Source organism: Myotis lucifugus, unplaced genomic scaffold (assembly GCF_000147115.1).
Source record: "Myotis lucifugus unplaced genomic scaffold, Myoluc2.0 scaffold_150, whole genome shotgun sequence".
NCBI classification, from domain to species: domain Eukaryota; kingdom Metazoa; phylum Chordata; class Mammalia; order Chiroptera; family Vespertilionidae; genus Myotis; species Myotis lucifugus.
In genome coordinates, this window is record NW_005871198.1 from 1,377,620 (window position 1) to 1,399,046 (window position 21,427).

At 41.8% G+C, this 21,427-nt stretch overlaps 1 protein-coding gene across 5 annotated transcripts in view; it reads left to right on the forward strand.

Moving 5' to 3' along the window:
- The first annotated feature begins 6 nt into the window (after positions 1–6).
- PTPRK (protein tyrosine phosphatase, receptor type K) overlaps positions 7–21,427 on the forward strand; it is a 466,477-nt gene continuing 445,056 nt past the window's right edge. For 3 of the 5 annotated variants that reach the window (XM_023759153.1, XM_023759154.1, XM_023759155.1), the window contains exon 1: positions 84–235. In XM_023759153.1, the coding sequence (XP_023614921.1) occupies positions 139–235 (97 nt within the window). In that variant the 5' untranslated portion in view covers positions 84–138. Of the gene's footprint in view, positions 236–21,427 lie in introns of all 5 variants that reach the window. The other 2 variants (XM_006095061.2, XM_006095062.2) reach the window with 1 other exon arrangement.

The following is a 21,427-nucleotide window of genomic DNA, read 5'->3' on the forward strand; positions in this document are numbered from 1 at the left end:
GGCGGGAGTGCTGTAGGCAATCTCCGCCCTGCCGCCCCCCCTAGCCCCCCCCACCCCCCCCCCCCCCTTCGTGTATCTTTCGCGCGGTTCACCCGGCAGCTCTTTGCAAAGCTGCTTGAAACTTCTCCCAAAGTCGACATGGATCCAGCCGCGGCGGCGCTGCCCGCGCTGGTGGCGTTCTGGCTCCTCTCCCCGTGGCCTCTGCTGGGGTCGGCCCGCGGCCAGTTCTCCGCAGGTGAGTGGCCCCGATGCCCGCCCGGGCCCCGGAGGGGTGCAGAGGCTCCTCGCCAGGGCCAGAGGCTAGGACTTGGGGGGAAGCTCTCTCGGCCCGGGGTCGGGGGGCACAGGGCAGGGGGAGAGGTGTCCCCAGAGTTGGTGCCAGGTGGGCCCCGGGGCCCCGGGCTGGGCGCCACTCGGCGCAGGTAACTTTTGTCTCCGCGACCCATTGTTCCTCGCTCCGGGCGCGGGCTGGCTGGGCTGTGCGGGAGGGAGAGAGACATTGCTTTTCTCGGGAAACTGGAAGAAGCCTCGGTGTCCAGCGCGGGCTGCACGGAGCTGGGGGACGAGGGGGAGAAAAAGTAGTTACGACTCCGGGGACGGCGACTCTGTTGCCCGTGGCGCACGGTTGTTGCTGTCGGCCACCTGGGTCTGCAAAAACATTTCCCCGGGAAGCCACGGCCAGAAACGCGGAGGCTCGGAAGCACTGACCTCGGCGCGCTTTGCCAGGTGCTTTTTGTCCCGGGAATAACCTCCCCTGACTATTGTCTAACTACTTCCCGGTCCCTCCCCCCGGCTCTCTCCCCTCCCCCGGCGGCCGGCAGCTCCCGGCTTTGCCCTTTGCGCCAGGGCACTGAGCGGAGCGGGTTCCGTGTGTTCATTGCATGTTTTGAAAGAGGAGCCTAAGGATCCACGCCGAGCGGTCCTGGGCAGCGAGGGCTGGGAGCTGGGTCCGGGGAGCCTGACCCCCGGTGTCGGGGCACAGCCATGCCCGGAGCGGGTCTGGGTGCCGGGGACTGCACATGATTGCCGCCCGCTCGGAGTACCCCAAAGGAGGGATGCGGCGCGGTCCCTGGGGTTACCTGGGACCCTTGGTAAAGCCACTTCGGGGAGTCCAGGAAAACCGGTCTCTCCCGGCCCCGTCCTGTGTTCCCTTCCAGTTCTGTGATCCTTCCCGGCGGTTGCTTCTTTCGTTCTCTCCTCTGGGGGCTCTGGAGTTTCACCAGGTGGACGCTGGGGAGCGGGCTCCCGGGCGCCGGTCTGCTTCCCGCCGATCCCAGCAACTTTCTGGCCCATCCCCCGGCTCAGCCTGGCTGGCGAGCGCATCTGCCGCCGGGTTGGCGGTGCAGATGGAGACGCCGAGGTGGCCTAGGGGCGCTGGAGGAGACCCGGGGAAGCAACAGCCGCGCTCCTGGCGGAGGCCCTAGGACGCGGAGAACCAACTTACTTTGCACACGTCTGTTTCTCTCTTTGTTTTGGCTGCCCGGTTTCCAGGAAATAAACTCAGATCGTTGGGATCCGGAGTACTGTTTATTTCCCTTCCTTCCCCTCTCCCCTCTTTAGAACTCTATAAAAGGAGTTAGCGGATTCAGGCGTTGTTCACTCAGGCAGATGATGAAATGCAGCGTGTAGAGGAAAAGCTATGTATATGGGGGGTGTATGCAAAGGACAACGGCTCTACGCAATGAATGAATGGCCTGATGTCTTAGTTTAGTTCTTTCTGAAGTAAGCATGACTGCATGCACCTGTGACATATATTGCCCATGAGTATCGGCACCTGGAACCGTGCTTGATCTAAGGCAGTCACTGTATGCAGACAAGTTGGAGTGGGTATTGATTTCTTCACAGTGTTTATCCCTGCACGGAGAGCCTATGGTTGAAAAAGCATGTAGTTTGTTCATTGAAAGTTTGAATTCTGTCATCTGCATGAATAAACTTACATGTATTCTAGAGTTGCAACAGTTAATGTCTCAACAGCTGATGGCTGTATTTTCAGCAGTAAAGAAACTTTTCTTCTGTTTTCAAATGTTATTTACCCTTTTAACGAGAGAGTAAATATTAAATTTCCTCCAGCAGAATGTTCATCAGATATCTCTAATGAACAATTGTTTTCCTAGACATGCAGTTCAAGTAAGTTGACTAAACATGCCTGGCTTTTCTGTAGAGACAAAGCAAAACATTTGACTTTATATTACATTTTAAGTAAAAGAATATGTAGTTCCCCCTGAATTGTATCTCAAAATTTTGCCACTCAGGATTTACATATTTGTCCAGAAATTAATGCCTTTGATTCCACAGTTTAAAGTCAGGTTGTGGATTTGCCTTTCTCCATAAATTAAAAGTTTATTTAGCAAAAAAAAAAAAAAAAAAAAAAAAAAGTGCATTTTCTAGCTATCATAAGTCATTTGGTGTCCTATTGTATTCAGCCTTTTTGGCAGTCAGATTTGTTGCATAGACATAGATTGAGATTGGCATGTGTTATTTCTTGCTGATTTTCTGATATTCTTTAAATGAGGAACTTTTATTTTGAGCGACATTTAAATAAAAGTGCTTTAAAGTCTAAAATGAATATGTATTAACAGAATTTTAAAATAACCTGTTTCGTGTATTTTTAAAATCATACCCATTTAGGCCAATGATTTAGATCATAGGTGGTTTCTAATGTAGTAAATTTCAAAAGCAAATTTTGAAAAACAGGATTGTTAGATCTTTGATGTAGGTACTCATCCGGTATACTTTGTTTAATCACAAATTTAAGAATTTTTTCATCATTGTGACTTTAGTCTTAGCTTTTAGAGTTAAAGTGTAAAACTATTGCTTGGTGAGCCTCTTTCAAACCAGAACTGCCTATAAGTATCAACTTATATTTATATTCTTTCAACTTAATCTCTCACTTAAAATGAGAGATTTCCCCAGTGTCATATATTACATCTGGGGAAACTGAGGCATAGAAGCACAAAGATGTGTTGAAGTTTATTCACTGGGTTGTGTAACTGTCATCTCTTGATATCATGATGTAAGAAAGTTTTCTGTACTAGGACTCTGATGACTGACAAACCCAGTCACAGATGAGGTAACTTAGAAACTCAACTTGCTCATCTGTAAAATGGGGATAATAAAATGCATTCTGACCTTTCCACATGGTTTTGATGAGGGTCATATAAAATAGTTTATGTGAACTGGCACTGTAAATTATAAAGCATTATGCAGCTGTCTGGGCTGTGATCATACATTAAAGTAGCTATGTGCCTTGACTTCTGTCTGTACTCCTGCTCTATCTTCTAGTGAGTATAGGCTGTTCAGGTTGTTTCTCTGTGTGTCCCACTCGGCCAGTCACTTATTTTAATCATTATTAAACATCAACATCCCAGATTGGCCAGGCCATAATTTCACAGTGAGAAAAGTTATCTTTTAATTTTTACTTACCTCATGTAAATCTTGAGTTAAATCTGGGGAAGAGTCATTATTGATATCCCTATATATTCTAGCTAATATATTCTAAGTCCATTTTCTTAGCTGTTAGTTCAATTATCTGTTGGTTGTTCAGCTTTTTAATTTCAGCGTGGAGAAAAATATGCAGCTTTTTAGATGCAGTCTTACCAGTGACCTAGAGAGGGACTATTGTCTCTCTGGTATGATGTGAGCCTGGAGTGCAGCTCAGGATCCTGCCTTGAATCTGATTCTGGCATGGCACACTGTAAGAGGCACTCACTGGCTCCTTAGTCCCTGCCACTAAGCAGGGCCCCTTTCCTGGGATCTGACTCCTGGATGTCTTGGTAGGTGAAGTTAATATCTCTTACATGTATTTCCCACTAGGATATTATATCAGAGACAGCTTGTATTAAGGTTTGCCTTTTGGTCTTCTGGTTTGGATTGGCCGCAATCCGTCAGTCTCTCAATTCATTAAAACTCCAAGTTCTAATCCCTAGCAATAAAGTGTACCTGGTTATTTCCGGGACTGGTCTTTGTCTCACTGGTCTTCTTATGTTCCACTCTGTTGATTTTCCTAGATTGCAAGATGTCATTTTGTGCCTGGCCTACCCAGACGGGAGAGGCAGCTCTGGCTGCAATTGGGCTTTGGCATGTGTGCCGCTGACAGCTCTTCTCTTTGTATTCATAAATGTGAATTTCAAAGATAAATCAGGCCCGGTGCCACTGCTCCCCTCTCCCACACTCCTTCCCACTCTTCTCTGGCAGCTACAAAGCCCCACATACACATACACAAAATCACAGCCTTTTTGTTTTCACCAAATACCTTTTAGTGCTGGGCGGTCTTAAAACGGGAAAATATGACTCAACCACTACCCAGAGCAAACACCAATCCTCCTACCAAATCGTTTTTTTAAATATACTTTTATTGATTTCAGAGAGGAAGGGAGAGGGAGAGAGAGAGAGAAACATCAATGATGAGAGAGAATCATTGATCAGCTGCTTCCTGCATGCCTCCCGCATCCAGGCATGTTCCCTGACTGGGAATCGAGCCATGACCTCCTGGTTCATAGGTTGACCCTCAACCACTGAGCCACGCTGGCCGGGCCTACCAAATTTTATATTTCTAGCAGTGATGGCTTACTACACATTATTATGGCCTTAAAAATTTTAATTCATGTAATAGGATCCTGTTTAGAGAAACTGTGTTGTTGCCTTCTAGTCCTTTTGAAGTACAGGGTTCTAGGTCTGCTCAGGGTGGTATTAAAGACAGTGTACGATGTGCTAAGTAAGAATCTGCTCCTCAGAGGCACAGAAGATGCTGATGTCATCTGTCCGGTGCTGTTCCCATTTCCCCTACTTGCTCTTTATGCAGGGCCGGAAGTCAGGGATTCTGGAAGACTAAGAGCAGGAAACAGAAAGTTTACAGATTGTTCTTAAAGAAAAAAACAAAGGATGCTGGGGGTTATGTAGGCACATGTGTGAGTGTGTGTGTGTTTGATCTTTTATTTACTCTTCTAAAGAGGAAAAAAAGACTTATTTTGACTTGTTTATTAGAATCATCCTTTGCCTTTGTCCAAACACTTTCTATTCTAAAAATTTCCCTCTGTGTATTCCTCTCAGACTCTCCCCTTTGATCATGTATATTCGACGTGTGTTCCTCTATCAAATGGTGTTTCTCTTTGCCTAAAACGGTTATAATTGCTTTTGACTTGTTTTTTCATCAAAACTCATGTTGCTTGTCATGGTTACCGAATAATGGTATTTTATCATATCATGACATGTTTTAAACTGATATTTGATGACAAAGTGAGCAAGTACATCAATCAGGCTAATTTTTATTTCAATTAGAGCCAAAAAGAAACTTGCACACCCATAAAATAATTTTGTAATGTCACAAAAGATGTATTCGTTTGTGCTTATATAGCTCTGAATGGAAGAGAAACGTTATATTCCTTTTTGTAAATGGAAATAGAAATTTTGAGTGCCACATTGCTGGGTATTTTGAGATACATGAGGTAAGTTACATACAGCTATGCTTTGGAAAACATTTAAAAAAATATGTTTGAATGTTTGATATCAATGCAAACTCTAGAGGTGGTTTATAAACTTTAAACTCCATCTTAATGAAAATGTGTTTAGGAAAAATTTTCTTAAAGAAACATAGTTCCCCGTGTAATGTTTTATTAGTTCCATAAAGATTCTGTTGTGAGAGCTATGTTTGCTTTCCTGTGGCATACTGGTGGGAATTCTTTTGGTTTGCAGCTAATATTCTAGTAATAAAACTGAATTTGCATAATTAAAAAAAACCCAGTTTTGTTGAGGGTTGTCAGATTGTTGAGGTTCTGGGAAAACATCAGTTCGGGATGTAAGGATCGCATTGATCGCATTGTGGAACATTGCCATTTCCCCACTTAACTCAGTCCGAACGTTTTGGCATTCTTTTCTGTGTGTTGATAATCTATAAAAATTATAAGTGGCTTATTTTGTCACTTACCATTGTTTTAGGAGCAAATTAAGTAGTCCTTAATGAAATAATCCATGTTTCCACTTTATAAGATTGTAGAGCTCTGTTAGTAAAAATGATGAATAGGGCAGTGCTGGTGGAACCTTCTACAGGTATCATTCTAGAAATTATTTTACTAAGAGGAACTTGGAAATAAAGCCAAATAAAACAGTGCCTACTTGAGTTTGTTTGCATTTATTTGCTGGGAAAGGTAAAAGATGTAAATATCTATTTACACACATATACATACACACATCTTAACAGTGATAGAACTTCATTGTCCAAAGGTTCAGGTTACAAGGAAGCTAAGGACATCTAGAGATGGGAGTCAAGCCCCTATACTTATATTTTTGAAAAGAATATTGGACTTAGGTAATTATTTTCTGTATTTCATAGATGAAAAAACTGAAATGGAAGATAAGTGAACTGTATAGTATATACTGTAGTGTACTATGCTCTACTTTTAATGAAAATATAATAACTCTCCTTCCAGATGGGAATCTATTTATATAAACCCTTCCCAATGCAGCCTGCTCCTTAACCAGCTGGTTGTAGGCTGACTCTCCAAACCCGGTCCAGGGCAGCAGCTGACCAGCTACAGAAATACCCCTAATCCTTGTTTGGCAGTGGGTGACTTAGCAGCTGTAAGTGGCAGACTGGTCACAGGTCCTTGACATGATTTGCCTTAGGAGCGTCAGCAAATTCATGAGTAGAGAGGAAGCCTTTCTAAGCGCCCTCACTGCCCACCTAGGTCCGACCTAGGGGGTGATAGCTGATAACTTCATGGTCATTGGACCCCTCAATTGCAAAGGGCCCTAGACCCGTGGTCGGCAAACTGCGGCTCTCGAGCCACATGCGGCTCTTTGGCCCCTTGAGTGTGGCCACGAAGTTTCAATCGCACTGTACGTGCGCGCCCGCACGTGGTATTTTGTGGAAGAGCCACACTCAAGGGGCCGCAGTTTGCCGACCACTGCCCTAGACTTCTGCTACTGGAATTGTGTGGTTAGTGGACCAGCAGTGTTCACTTCACCTGGAAACTTGTGATGGTCTTGTGATGACCTATCAGAGCCCACCCAGACTCTGCATTTTAATAAAATCTTCAGGTGATTTGCTTGAACATATAATTTTGAGAAACACTAGGATGACAAAAAACACACAAAAAACCAACTCAGTTTGAAAATAATTGCCACATGCACTTTACTGTAGAATTGTAAGAGTATTGTGAAAGGATTAATTACAACATGAAACAGATTTCCCTGGAATTAATATTTCTGATCAGTATTTACTTAATTATAATTTAACACCCTACACACATCAAAACAACAATACTCTGCAGGTTTTTGAAGAGTACTCAGACAGTTTTGAAAGAAGGATTTTTATAAGAGAACAAAAATAAAGCTAAATAGATTTGGTTATAAACTTGTTGTATAAGCATATTTGAAGGTAAGCATATTATCCAAGGAGCCAAACATGATATATGCTATTCATTGATATGTGTATTTATATGTTGATACAGGAAATAGTATTCCCTCTGACATTACTAGTAGCGGCAGTTTCTTGTTTTATATTTCTCTTTTTTCCCCTAAGGATAATTTAAGTGTCTTTGTAATAAGGAGCTCATTGATAGGCCAAATATAGTGAATAGGAGTGAGATAGAATACATTCACTATCACTGGAGTTCTTTTTGCTATGTTTTGTGTTCATATTTAAGAACAGAGATTCTTGTCAGTTCTCTCAAGAGAAAAATTATGATGTAATAGACAGTGCACACTATTCATGTCAAAACACAATTTTACTTGCATTTTATAGCTTGCTTTAGCATTCTTTTGGAAATGAATTCTCCCAGAAGACCTAATTGCCTTCTTATTAATGAGCCTGTAAGTGTGTTTTGTTACCATTTACTGTTCTAAATGTGTCTAGGTTTGCTGGTTGTTTCAACATTGAAGTCTGATTAAATCACAACTGCTATATTTGTTTTTGCCATTTGCTAGCGATTCAGAAAATACTGGCATAATGACACCGTCATGGCAGAGACTAATGGAAAACAAGTAGTATAAATTAATGTCAACCCATAGTAGTTGGTTGTATTGTGCTATTATTGAGAGCTGGAGTTTAGGGTCTGATACTGTAAATGAAAACCTGCTTACACTGTATTGTTCAAAACATGAAAACAATAGTTCTGGTTAATGAATAAGCTATAAGGCAAGACTTTTTACACTGACCTATGTTAGATATTGGTGTTTAAAGGAAGAGGGTTCATTGAGGACAGATCAGTGTTAGAGAACTTGGTAATGGATAGAAGCTCTGAAAGGTACTTCCATACATGTTCAAGGGCCTTAGTGTCTGAAGGCTTTGACTTGTTACTTTTTCTAATTTTAAAATTCTAGAACTTGATTTTTGCATTAGTTCTCTAATTTTATTATTGTCAGCAGTAATCCAGTTTATCTATTCTCTTACACATTGGAGAGCAGAGATTTCCTGAAAGCAATTGCAAAAACAATAGAAGCTGCCATTTATTGAGTGCCTACGACCTGCCAGGTCTTATGATCAATGTTTTACATAATTTTAAATTCTCATGATAATTCTTTGATATTGAAAGCATCTTCATTTTGCAAACTGAGGCCGAAGAGAGGTTAAGTAATACCTTGTCTTAGATGACAGCATGAGGAACTAGTAGAGCCGAATTCATTATTGAGTATATACACATGTGTAACAATTAGACATGTTTTGGGTTGCATATTGTCAGAAAGTGCAACCCAGACTGCTTGCAACAATAGGGGAATTTATCGTGTCCTCCAGCTGACAGTCAAGATGGAGCTTGACTTAGGACAGTGATGGCGAACCTTTTGAGCTCGGCGTGTCAGCATTTTGAAAAACCCTAACTTAACTCTGGTGCCGTGTCACATATAGAAATTTTTTGATATTTGCAACCATAGTAAAACAAAGATTTATATTTTTGATATTTATTTTATATATTTAAATGCCATTTAACAAAGAAAAATCAACCAAAAAAATGAGTTCGTGTTTCACTTCTGACACGCGTGTCATAGGTTCGCCATCACTGACTTAGGAGTTCACATAATTCCTTTGGGACATGCTCTCTCTCTGCCTTTGCAACTTAGTTCACTAGTTCGCGGGGTGGGGGTGGGGGTGGGGGTGGGGCTCCAGGAGCTTTGTTCTGAGGGCCCATATTTAGAGAGCAGGTAGGTTCAGCAGCTCCCAAGCCACAAGATCCCAGGTTCTAGTCTAGTCCGTTAGGAAAATATGAACTTATGTGCTGGTTGCACCTGAAAAGGCCCTAAGGTTCACTCTGAATCAAGTGGATCCTGTGTCCAGCCCATGACTGAGGGAAAGTCCGTGTGCTGATTGGCTTAGTGTACTAGGATTCTGGATTCAGCTGTAGGTCCTCAGCCAGGTCATATGGACTGATGTGGGGGGCGGAGGGAGGGGAGGGTAAAGGGTTGAGGGGGGTGGTGAAGGAATTGGGAATCAAACCATCAGTTGTCAACATAGAGGGGATTGGGTTGTGGAAAGGCAACCAAACTACAGTCTGCTTGATAAATAATGTGTGAGCAATAAAAGCAAAGAAAGAGGAAGTTGCTACCTGTGGGTATTTATAATCCTTCTGAGGGGAAGGAAGGAGATGGTATGGAAAAGATAGATCAGATGGTTCTCAGCTCTGGACATCAGGAAGGCATGGTGGCCTCAGCCTTAGTCTCCAAGGGGAAGGGGCTGGAGGAGGAAGAGGCAAGAGGCAAATTGCACATGGACATTACAGATCAGCTGTTCATAATTTAGGGAATTTTTTTTGGGGGGGGGTTTCCCTTTTAAACCCTGATTTAAAGTACACATTTTATTATATTCATTGTCTTAGTGTTGAATAAGTCCAACATTAAAAATGGACAGAACTTTGCCCAAGGTCATACAGCTTGGAAGAACTTGAGTTCAAACTCAAGATTTCTATTTTTAGGTCATTGTTGTTACCACATACACATTGTTTTTGCTTAATGGTAATTTATATAGATAATTATTATTCAAGGTCTTCTTTAATTATTTTGGTTTTACAATCTGAAGTTGTAAAACACTGTTTCCAAATGCAAACCTGACTTAATGATTGGCTTTGTTTAGAACAGTAATCCAAATATGAGGTGATAATATTTGATATCTCAGAGAAGAACTGCTTGTTTGCATGTATACATGTCTTTATTTTTAACAGAAGCCAGAGGGTAAGCTAAGCTGTGACAAATGATCCTAATTGAATAAAACCTAGTAACTCTTCACTTTGGAAACTAATTTTGAAAAACTCCAGAGATGGAGGTAAACTTGTTTATGATTTTGACCTTCTCACCTCTCTCTTCAGCCTAACTTTATGACATCTGAACAACATGGGATATTCGACAGAGTGGCTGTAAGGAGGTACTGAATAATGAATAAAATGTAGAGAAGTAGCAGCTCTTGGCCCAGCCCTCCCTTCCCCTCCAGTGAGAGATTTAGCTGGCCTGTAGTTAGAGACACGGCTGTGCTAGTGGCGGAAAGCTGGGTGTGACGGGCCCAGGGGCCCAGATGTGGCTGTGCCAGGTTGGGGCAGTGTAACTTCCCCAGGCACTTCCAGGGCTGCTAATGGCCCTTCTCTGGCCAGAGTAGCTGGCCTGGCACAGAGGAGGCAAAGACTTCGCTCGGGGGAGGAAGGCTTATTGGCGTCAGCAGGTTTTTTTCCTTCTACCACTGGAGGTTTATTTTTACACACCTTTGTCTACTACCCTAAAAAATTAATAAACTGTTATTGTTCTCCTGTGTGTTGCCTACTTTCTTTGACTTTTTTTTTTTACTTCATGTTATAGCTTTATCAGGTGTGATAACTGTGACTCCTGAATGATGACATTTGTAATAATTTATCTAATATCCTGTCAGGTTGGAGCACGGTGCTATCCAGCGCTGACTCATTATTGCTGCTTTATCTAAACTCACATTTAAATACTTAGGAAATATACACAGTGAAGGGGTTGGCAGCAACCTGCCTCAGAGAGAGCAAAACGCTTGTTTAGAGATCTGTACGACACCGTTTTCATTCAGAGCATTGGGCTTGCTGTAAAACTGCTCTGGTCTTAGCTGTCACTTTCAGGCTCTGCAGTTTGGAGGTAATTTCTTTCTGCTTCATCCTTAATGGCCTTATCACCAAAATGGGAATATTGCAATCAAAGTGATTTTAATCTCTTCTCCAGTTACTCAGTAGGACACTTTTAAAGGTAAAATGAGTAATACATGTGAAAGTACTTTTAAAAAATAATTGTAAACTACCATGAATACGTAAATATTTTTGTTGGACATATAAATGTTAGTAATAAAGGAATTGTTATTGAAGGCACAAAGTATATGCTAAGGAACGGAAATGAGAACAATAGATGCTTTGTATATTTGTGTGCCTAAGTTATACACTGCCTGTCTAAATTGTTTACATATCTGAGTTTTGGGGGAAAGCGAGGTGATTAAAGAAGAGTCAGGGAGGTTCTTGTGAGCAATGAGTAATTTTGTTATGTCTCGTAAAACGCAGCCCCCCGAATTCATGTTCGTAAAGACTATGTGCTTACATTGAAAAATGGTAAACATCTTGTAAGCACTGTGATACTATATGGCAAGTTGTGTGTGTAGTTTTTCTTTTTGAATATTTTCATGAAGAGATTAAAAAACACTCTTGCTGTTCCAGCTGGTTTGCCTAGTTAATGGGAGCGTGATTCTGATAAGGTTTGTGCCCGTTTATTTGTTCTTCTACCCCACATATTTGAGCATCTATGATGTGCCTCTGCTGTGTCAGGCCCTGGGTATGCTGGCCGGTGAGCCAGGTATTGTCCCCGTGCTATGGGAGCCCATGTGACTTTATGACTAGGCAGGGCGTGTACCCTTTGAGCAGCTCCATATCTAATGATTAACAGGTGCGCCCGGGGCTATTTTGTAACCGATCTTACACCTGTGTCTTGGCCAGTCTCAAAGCGCAGTCTGTCTCTTGGAATTTGCTGGTCCACTTTGGAACTTGCCTGGGTTAATACAATGCATCAGCAGTCTTTCCGTACCCTTGAGCCTACCCACAAAAAGCTGGAAGCCTACCAGAGAAGGACGCAAAAATGTGCCACAGTGATCGTAAAATTCCACCAAATGGAATTTTCCCAAAAGTTGAGTAATCGGAGTAAACAAGACGAACGGAGGAGAGAGCACACGTGCTTTCTGGAGGCTCCCAGTGACTTGCTCTCCCTCTGCAAACAGGATCAGGAAGGTTTCCAGGGTGAGGTGGGGCTGGGGTCGGGGAGGAAGCTCCACTTAGAGGACTGCGTGTTGAGGTGCATTCACAGCGTGAACATTCATATGCAAAGAGCCCCTGGTTGTTTGGCTGCAGATTCCTGTTTGCTGGGACCTGCAGATGCTTATCAGCTGCTGCTGTTGTCCAGATTCTTATCAGCCTTCTCCCAAAAGCTTCAGTGGAGTGGGTTGTCCAGAGAAGTGGGCAGCTGTGAGAGAGGGAGGCCAGAGACCAGCAGAGAGATGGGGTGGCCTGGCATCTGGGTGGACCTTGACCCTCAGCACCTGCACCTGCACTTGCACCTGTACCGGAAGCTGGCAAATTGCATTCCTGGGGCTTTGGTCATTCATTTTGAAGGGGGACAACAGTATTGTCATTTAAATACGCCCATTGGCCTAGCAGGAAATGGAGATTTTTGAACCTCTGGGTTAAAGGAGGCCCACATGGCTTGCAGTGTGTGAGTTAAGGAGAACATTTAATGTGGGAGATGTGCAAATGTTTTCTAAGCAAAACCAGCATTGCCAAGCTTCAAAAATAGAAATTTAGGAAACTGTTTTGTTTTAGTCGAGTCAGTCACATTCGGTGCCCGTTGTATCTTTGAGCAGAGGACACTCAGAAAATATAACTTTAAGATCACAGACTGAGGAACCCGACTGCCTACTGAGGGTGACTACCGGTTCCAACATAGTCCTGCTACACAATCTAACCACTTGCCTTCAGCTCCCACATCCGTAAAATGGAGTAAATTCACGTACTTACCCTGGATGTTTGTTTTGAGGAATACGGAATGGGGAATGGAAGTGCTTGAAAGAGTGCCTGGCACACTAATAACATTCATTCAGTTTCAGACAGTTTGGAGGAGGTGGCAAATTTGGGGCATTCATGAAACTGCTTACCCTCTGGAGGGACTGAATCTCAACTAAAATATGAAACCTTTAATGGGGGAGTCAGATTAAAAAGGGAGTTGACCAGAAAGCTGAAGAGTGCGATCTGTACTACTTCTAGAAGTGTCTTGTCCATTCCATCCCAGGGATACATCCAGTCGAGGAGCGGCACTCAGATTTCCAGATGATACCATTAGCGGACGAGAGGAGATGCCGCCTTAGCTCCTAAAGAATGTTGTTCCCCCAGAGGTTAGAGAAGGAGGAAAGATCTGCAGAGCTGTTTGCATGGGACTGACATAGGCTAAGTAAACGCATACTGACATTTAGAACATTGTTTACCTATGAATTCTAGATAATGTTTTTTGCTTTCTTTTTAAAGTTTGCTGTTGAAATTTAATCTTTGTCAGCCCAGGTAGTTTCAAATTCATTTAATCCCCAAGCCACTGTCCACAGGGTAGAGTCATTTTAGAGTCCTGTGCTGTGGAGCCTCAGGCTGCCTAACCTTTCCACCACTGGTAGCTCAGGGGCAGAGTCAGTGAAGAGGATTTCATGTTGAATCCAAGCTGCAGATTTTCTATACCCTCTCACCTTCTTACTCCCTGTCTTCTGGCTGTAATGGGAACAATCTTCCCTTTTTCATGTGTTATAGTTAGGAAAATATTTGCTCTCCAGATATAATTATCCACTTATCAGAGAAGCTCTTTGCACTGTAGGTTTGAATCTCACCAAAATAAATGTGTTAGGTCTGATCAAATAATTGAATGGGTACCCCCTCCCCTGGGAACTGACCTCGAGACCACTTCACAACCAACATTCCCTTCCCCTTAGACCACATTCCATCTGCTAAGATCTTTATCTTTCACCTCAGGACCCACCCAGAGAATTCTCCGCCCAGAAAAAGGCCTCCTAGAGTCCTTTAAAACCTCTGTTTCGCTCTCATCAATGTTTCCAACTCTCTATCCCTCTACTTCCTCTCTGTAAAAAAACACAATAAAATATATACATAAAAAAAGGAAAAAGCCCTCCTAGAGTTCTTTAAAACCTCTGACTCCCTATCCCTGCGTGCTGGCGTCATTTTGGGGCTTAGCCCATCTGGTTTTCCAGATGACCTAATAAATCATAATTCTTTGCCCCTTTTGGCCTCGTGCTTTCCTCCTTCTGTGACCCTGACAAAATGCTTTTATAATTTTCAATTGAACATAATTTTGTATCCTGTCTGGATGTTCCTAATACAGGGGTGGGCAAAAATAGGTTGACAGTTGCATTGCAACATCCTTTTGAGTTAACAGGGCTATTATAACAACCACTAGAGGCCCGATGCATGAAATTCGTGCAAGAGTAGGCCTTCCTTCCCCTGGCTGCCGGCACCAGCTTCCCTCTGGCACCTGGGACCTGGGCTTCCCTCCAGCACCTAGGACCCAGGCTTTCCTTCGGCCGCCTGCAGGCACCCGGGACCGGGTTTCCCTCGAAGCCCCGGCTTCATCCGGAAGGACATCCGGTCTAATTAGCATATTATGCTTTTATTATTATAGATTATAAATTCCTAACTGGGCAGGTCATGATGAGTAGTTGTGCCCCAGACCTATAACTTCTTTAGTGAAAGGTTGTTAAGCCAGGCCTGTCCATTGTTCTGTGCATATAGGTTAACACAGCTTTGAAATGAAGGGGTAACCATCCTAAGAAAGCATATACTCTTATAATCCACTCCCCACCTTGCTTTCTTCCACCTTCATGTAATCTTCCTTAGTTCCTTCCTTAATTTCAAATGCATAAAAAAAAACCAAGAAGACACCAACAACTGCAAAACTGTTATTCTTGGTAGGATTGAGATCTTGCTTCCTGGCAATTGTCAGTGTCAAACTTTTAAAATCTTTGTTTCTTACATCGAGAATTTAAACTTAATATACACAGGAACTATACATTCTACCCCGTGTGGTTCAGCCTGTGGCTCCCAGCCTTTTTTCATGAAGGCGATGGAGAGGCCCTTAAACCAGCAAGTGTGGCGGCAGGTAGCTCCAGAAGACCCAGGCGCTCTGTCTGACTCCGTGCTCCTAAGGTCGTCTCTGAGATTGAGCAGAGGAGCTCGTGTCTTTTCCTGGCCGTTCTTTTCAGGAATGCAGATCCCTGGTGAGGCCTGGGAATTGCTTTGAGGCTCGTTTTCACTCCTTAATCTTAGATAGAGGACTCCATGGGCGTCACTTTGAATTTCCCACAGGTACACACCATTCACTTGAGTACCCATTGAAGATCTTTACTCCTCTCTCAGCAGTTTAGAGAGTCTGGATACCAGTAGATTGAGGCACTTGGTTCACCCCCATCACTCATCATAATTATGTCATAAACTTCCCCAGTTGCCAACTTTGTAGAAAAGCATGTGATTTGATTAAGAGTATCAAGTAAAGGGAGGGGAGAAAGGCGGGGTAGAATGTCATGTCAGCATTTACCTGCTCAGCTGCCAATGCTTTACAAACAGTAAGAGGTTTCTTTGAGGTGGAAATTTTTTTGTTATTGACACCCCCATCTGCTGTTGGGATTACAGCTACATCAAGTATTGTTTTTATGTGAGCAATGACAGAAAAGATATATCTATTCTATACTTTATTGCAATAGACTTAAACTTTAGTGATAGCATGTCAAATGTAATATATTTTCGAGCTTGTCAAAATAGGTGATACCAGTCTAAATTATTAGCACTTTCTTTTGGGCAATACCTTGTTGGGGCAGGCAAAGTTGATTTGTGAATACATATGATTGATTAGGATCCCTTTTAGGCTGTTAAGCAAGAGACCTCTTCATTAAATAAGATGTGAATAGATGGAAAAAAAGGAAAAAAAAAGATGTGTATGACAGAGCTTGTCTCATTTCTTTCATGTTAATTTGGTTAAGTTCAAGCACAGGCATACTTTGCTATACTGTGCTTCATGGATGTTGTGTTTTTACAAACTGAAGGCAGTACCTTCTACCAGCAACAAGATTACGACTCGCTTCATTACCATACTCGCTTTATTGTGGAGATCTGGAACTGAACCCGTGGTATCTCCAAAGTATGCCTGTAATTCATGAATGTCCATTTTTCTGCCAGGCAGTGTGTTTAGTACAGAAGGCAAAAAGATGAAAACATTGACTAAGTCCCTGCACTCCAGGACATCACAGACTAGTTGGGGGAGCTGAGAAATAAATAAGTTATAAATCAGAGTGGGAGGTGCAGTGGGAGTACCACCAGCACATTGGGGAAAAGATAGTCACTCACTCCTGATGTGATTACTTAGGCCTTTCTGCATCAAAAGATCATCGATCACAAAATTCCCAAGAATGGGCACACAGTGCTCTTAAAAAAACGAGGGAGTGATGGTGATGGTGGGGAATGTTTAACAATCAAAATCTTAAAAGCAACAACAACAAAACCACCCAAGTTCAGGTTTGAGCATTTGCCAGTTTCCACCATGTGAATACTCCCAGTATGTCTGACTTCACATGACCAATGTGACACCATTGAACAGAGTTGTGGAGAGAAGTGTAGTAACGCACCATTGTGCGTTATTTCCACCATACAGATAAGAGAGAAGTAAATACCCTCAAGGACATAAATATAACATAATCATAATAAAATATAGTAAAACTAGAGGCCCAGTGCACAAATTTGTGCATCAATGGGGTGCCTCGGCCTGGCCTGCGGAATCGGGCTGAAACTGGCTCTCTGACATCCCCCAAGGGGTCCTGGTTTGCAAGAGGGCGCAGGCCAGGCTGAGGAACCCCACTGGTGCACAATCAGGGCCGGGGAGGGATGTGGGAGGTTGGCCATCTGTGGAGGGACTGCGGGAGGGCTCCAGGGGATGCCCGGCCCGTCTTGCTCAGTCCTGATTGGCTGGACCCCAGCAGTAAGCCAACCTACCTGTTGGAGTGTCTGCCCCCGGTGGTAAGTGCATGTCATAGCGACTGGTCAACCAGTCTACTGTCTGCCCCCTGGTGGTCAGTGCACGTCATAGCAACTAGTCGACTAGTCGACTGTCTGCCCCCGGTGGTTAGTGCACGTTATAGCGAGCGGTTGAGTGGCCTTAGCATATCATTAGCATATTATGCTATGGTTGACCGGATGACCTGACAACCGGGCACTTAGCATATAGGCTTTTATTGTGTAAGATAATTAGGAAGCGATGACTTCTGAGTTACTACCTCTGTTTTAAGTCTAATTTATTCGAATGTAAGTTTCTTTCATTTGTTTTTTAAAAATGGTTGTGATTAACACCTGGCTTACAAAATTGCTGAAACTTTTAACACTTGACTGTCAGGAGCTGGTGTGGACTGGCTCCAGCACACCACTGAATGCATTATGATCTTGGATATGGGTGTGAGGGGTCTAGTGAGTGAATTCTCTTTAATTATGGGCCCTTCTACAGTACTCTCCCCACAGAGCAGAATTTGGTGTGAGAAAGGCTAGTCCACGTTGAAACCCATTAGGGAGGATTTAGTTATCAATAAGCTTTGGATTCATTGATATAAAATGCAGATATCAGAAGGCTTTTGAAGCATTCATTACAGAACCGAGTCTTAGGAAAAGTCCGAAGAACACTGCCTTTCTGCTTAACTCAAGTTTCTCACTGCACAGGAAGGATATCTTTGGTCCAAGGTGTTTGGTGTGAGTAGTTGAACTCTCCTTAAGGACTGTTTACTTAGATCCCTGCTAAGTCTACTTAAAGAGTAAGCTTTTAAATGTCTTTGAATTATGTACCTTTTCATGCTAAGCACCATCTTTTCCAGAATATTACACAGTAGGAAGTGGGTTTCCAGCCAGTATAGCTTGATTATTATTATATAATCCTTGAAATAACACACCAGTAGTGGTTCACAAGTGCACTCAGCATTTGAGTTATTCAGAAATATTGGAAGAATAAACATTGACAGTGACAGTGAATGGATTTGAATCCCATGCTGCTATACATTGCTGCGTTGATGAATTTTTGGTGTATATGAAATGAACATTTATAAAAATCTACCTTTAAAAATAAACATTTTTTATTATAAATTTATCTGAGCTCTAGGTTGAATCTTTTATTATTTTCCACGGAATTCTCAACTATCAACTGAAGTTACTTCTGATTATTTTATGTGACTTAAAAAATTATAATTTAATCTCTACCAATGTCACATGGGATGTTGTTTTCACACTTGCTCTTATAGCATTTATTTCTATAAGACAAAAATATGTCAAGTGCTAAAAAATGTCCTGTGGGTTAATCCTGCTATGCTAAATCAAAATTCCTGTGCCCCGAATGCCTTTGTTAGGCAATACCCTACAATGAAGTTATTCCCTAAAAGTAAGATATTCATATTTTAGACTATTTTTAAAAGTGTTGATTGTTAATATGTTGTGTATGCATATTTTTTTTTCCTTTTGGTAGGAGCCTGTGTGTGTGTGTGCGTTGAGTTGAATAATATATGACAAGTTCCCAAGTCACTTATTTTGGCAAAATGGATTTCTCTATGACTTTTCTCTGCATATTTTACATAAAATCTTTCATCTTATATCTGGGGGAAAATTATCTTCCCTCCTATAAGAACAATTTCAAGAATTTGGAAGCATTCCAAACTTTACAACTTAAAACTAAATTCTATAACAGAATTTACCCAGTCTGTTCAAAACAAAATATAGATGTTAATTCTTCTGAATTACTGGTCGTTCTTAAAACAAAGTGGGAGAGGAGATAAGAGAAGCATTACTTAGTGTTAAAGGCATAGTACTAACTTAACTGGACCTTTTGTTTTTTCACACTTAAATATGCTTATAGGAAAGAGGCATATGTTAATATGAACTCCCAGGGATGTAGTTAAGCTGTCAACTTCTGTTTGATCTGGAATGAGTAGACTTGAGTTTATATTCTCTTTCTTTAATGCCTGTAATACTATAGTAATTCATTGATTTCAGGATGATAGCTGAATTAGCTAAGCATCATCAAAAATTTAATTATGCTAGTTATATTGTAATTCATGAGGTTGGAAAGCTTACCAATAGTGGCCACAGTGACTGAAATGAAAGGACCCCCCCAAACCCCCAATTCTGAGGTAAGCACATGATTACATTACCCAGAACAACCCATTTTTTTAGTATCTGTTTTTGACAGGCTACTTCTACTTTGAATTACTTTGTATGTCAACACTGTTAATTCAGCAGGGACTAATACAGATCTGTAATTCATTTCTCAGTGTATTTAGTCACTTCTTTGAAGCCTGATGACATGACGCAACAGTACGTGGGTTTACCTGATTCTGTGTCAGAAACAGAAGCCATTTGTATCTATTTCTCTGGGCTGGTTACATGCCTTGTCTAGACTGTCATTTCATGGGCAAAACATAAATCCCTTTTTAATGTTTTAGGTCCACTAACCTATAGTGACATTTATTTTTAAAAATATTATTTTCTGTAGCTATCGTTTTAGTGTTTACTGGGTCTAGCTCTGAGCTACGTACTTTATGGGCATCAGCTCAGTATTTTCAAACTGCATGTAACCACGCATTTTGCGGGTACAGAATTCAAATCAATGGGTAGCAACCAGCTGTCAAATCATGAAATAGAAGAGAATGTAACAACAACAATAATAAAAATAAGCATATATCTTATAGCGGAAGTATTATTTCATGAAACGTTGCTTTTGATTAAATAGATTTATACATCTTTGTGTCCCCTTGCACTGAGTCACAATGGGAAATGAATTTCTCATTGCAGATCTCACCAAAACAGCAGGAAAGCACCACACTTTTTCATATAATGTCCACCACTGTCCCAAGGTCAGTAGTGATATGCTCAAGGTCACATGGTTTATAAACTCCAATATTATTCTTCCACTGTTATGTTCTGGCACTTCTGGTGGATTATGAAGAGTTGGCTTACTTTAGTAAGTAGGTGATTTAATATACCTGGGCCTGTTTCCTTATTCTCAGTGTGGGGACAGTGCCACCACCACCCTAGTTACATGATTAACCAGGGTAATTTATGTGAATAAGCTTTACCAACCTTGAAGGAGCTGTGCAGACGTAACTTATTATTACAATGACTTGTTCATTGGTTCTTCAAGCACTAACTGACAACCATGTTTGACTAGGGATGGTTGGATTAAGTGCCTTGTGTTTATCAAACTCAGAAGTCTACAGCTCAGTGTTTCGTGAGTGGAGATCACTCCTGTTGAGTACTGTTTATAGTATTTTGTTTCTTGTTTATGGCTGGATGTTGTGGTAAATAAAGAAGCTATGATTGCTATTTACATTTACTTTACCTGTTTTGGTGTTACTCTTGACAAAACAACAGAAGGCAAATGTATTTTGGACATATCTGTACAAACCCATTCACATTTGTCTTCAAATAAACTTGCATCTTGAGGTAAAAAAAAAAAACCCACACACTATGTCAATAAAACTTGATTTAAAAAAATTGAAATACCCATGATGATACTCAATAGAACATCTAAAAAATTCTGAATGGGAAAGCTAGCCAAGACTAAAAATACAACAACAAAGGAACACAACACAAACACAAAACCTCCCATTTATTGGACACTTGTAGTGGAGGTAATTCAATATATAAAAGTATCCAGCAAAGTAGCTGTCTGCCTGTCTTCTATCTTTCCGTCATTCTCTCGCTCAGTCTTTCCATCTATGCAGCCTGGTAGCCAAACTTTTTGTTAAGACACATTTTTATTCCACATTTATTCTGTGGCTTAATTCCAGGATGTAATGATAAAAATATAGATATTTTGCATTTAGTATGTCAGTATGGTATAACCTCCTAATTCAAAATACTTCCCGAAGGCTTAGGGTTATGAATACTATCACGTTTAAACCCATTTCTCAACCTTTAGAGGAACAATGTAGTTAACTGGACAGAGGAGCATTGATGCCTCTTCTCCAGCAGCCCCTTAGTCTAGTCTTACTAAAAGCAGAGGAGGATATTGGGATGCAAATTAGGTAGCGAAAGGCTCTGTGCCAAGTGTTGTTTATTGAACTGATGATCAAATGTCCCCCCAGTGGGTTGGAGGGAGTTGGTTACTTTGAGTGAGGAAGAGCCTGAGGCTGAGATTTCTCAAAGAAATACCCAAATGTAGCTCTAGCTGGTTTGGCTCAGTAGATAGAGCATCAACCTAAGGACTGAAGGGTCCCAGGTTTCATTCCAGTCAAGGGCACATGCCTGGGTTTCTGGCTTGATCCCCAGTGGGGACTGTGCAGAAGGCAGCCAATCAATGATTCTCTCTCATCGTTGATGTTTCTATCTCTCCCTCTACCTTCCTCTCTGAAATAAAAAATACATCTGTTATAAAAAAGAAATATCCA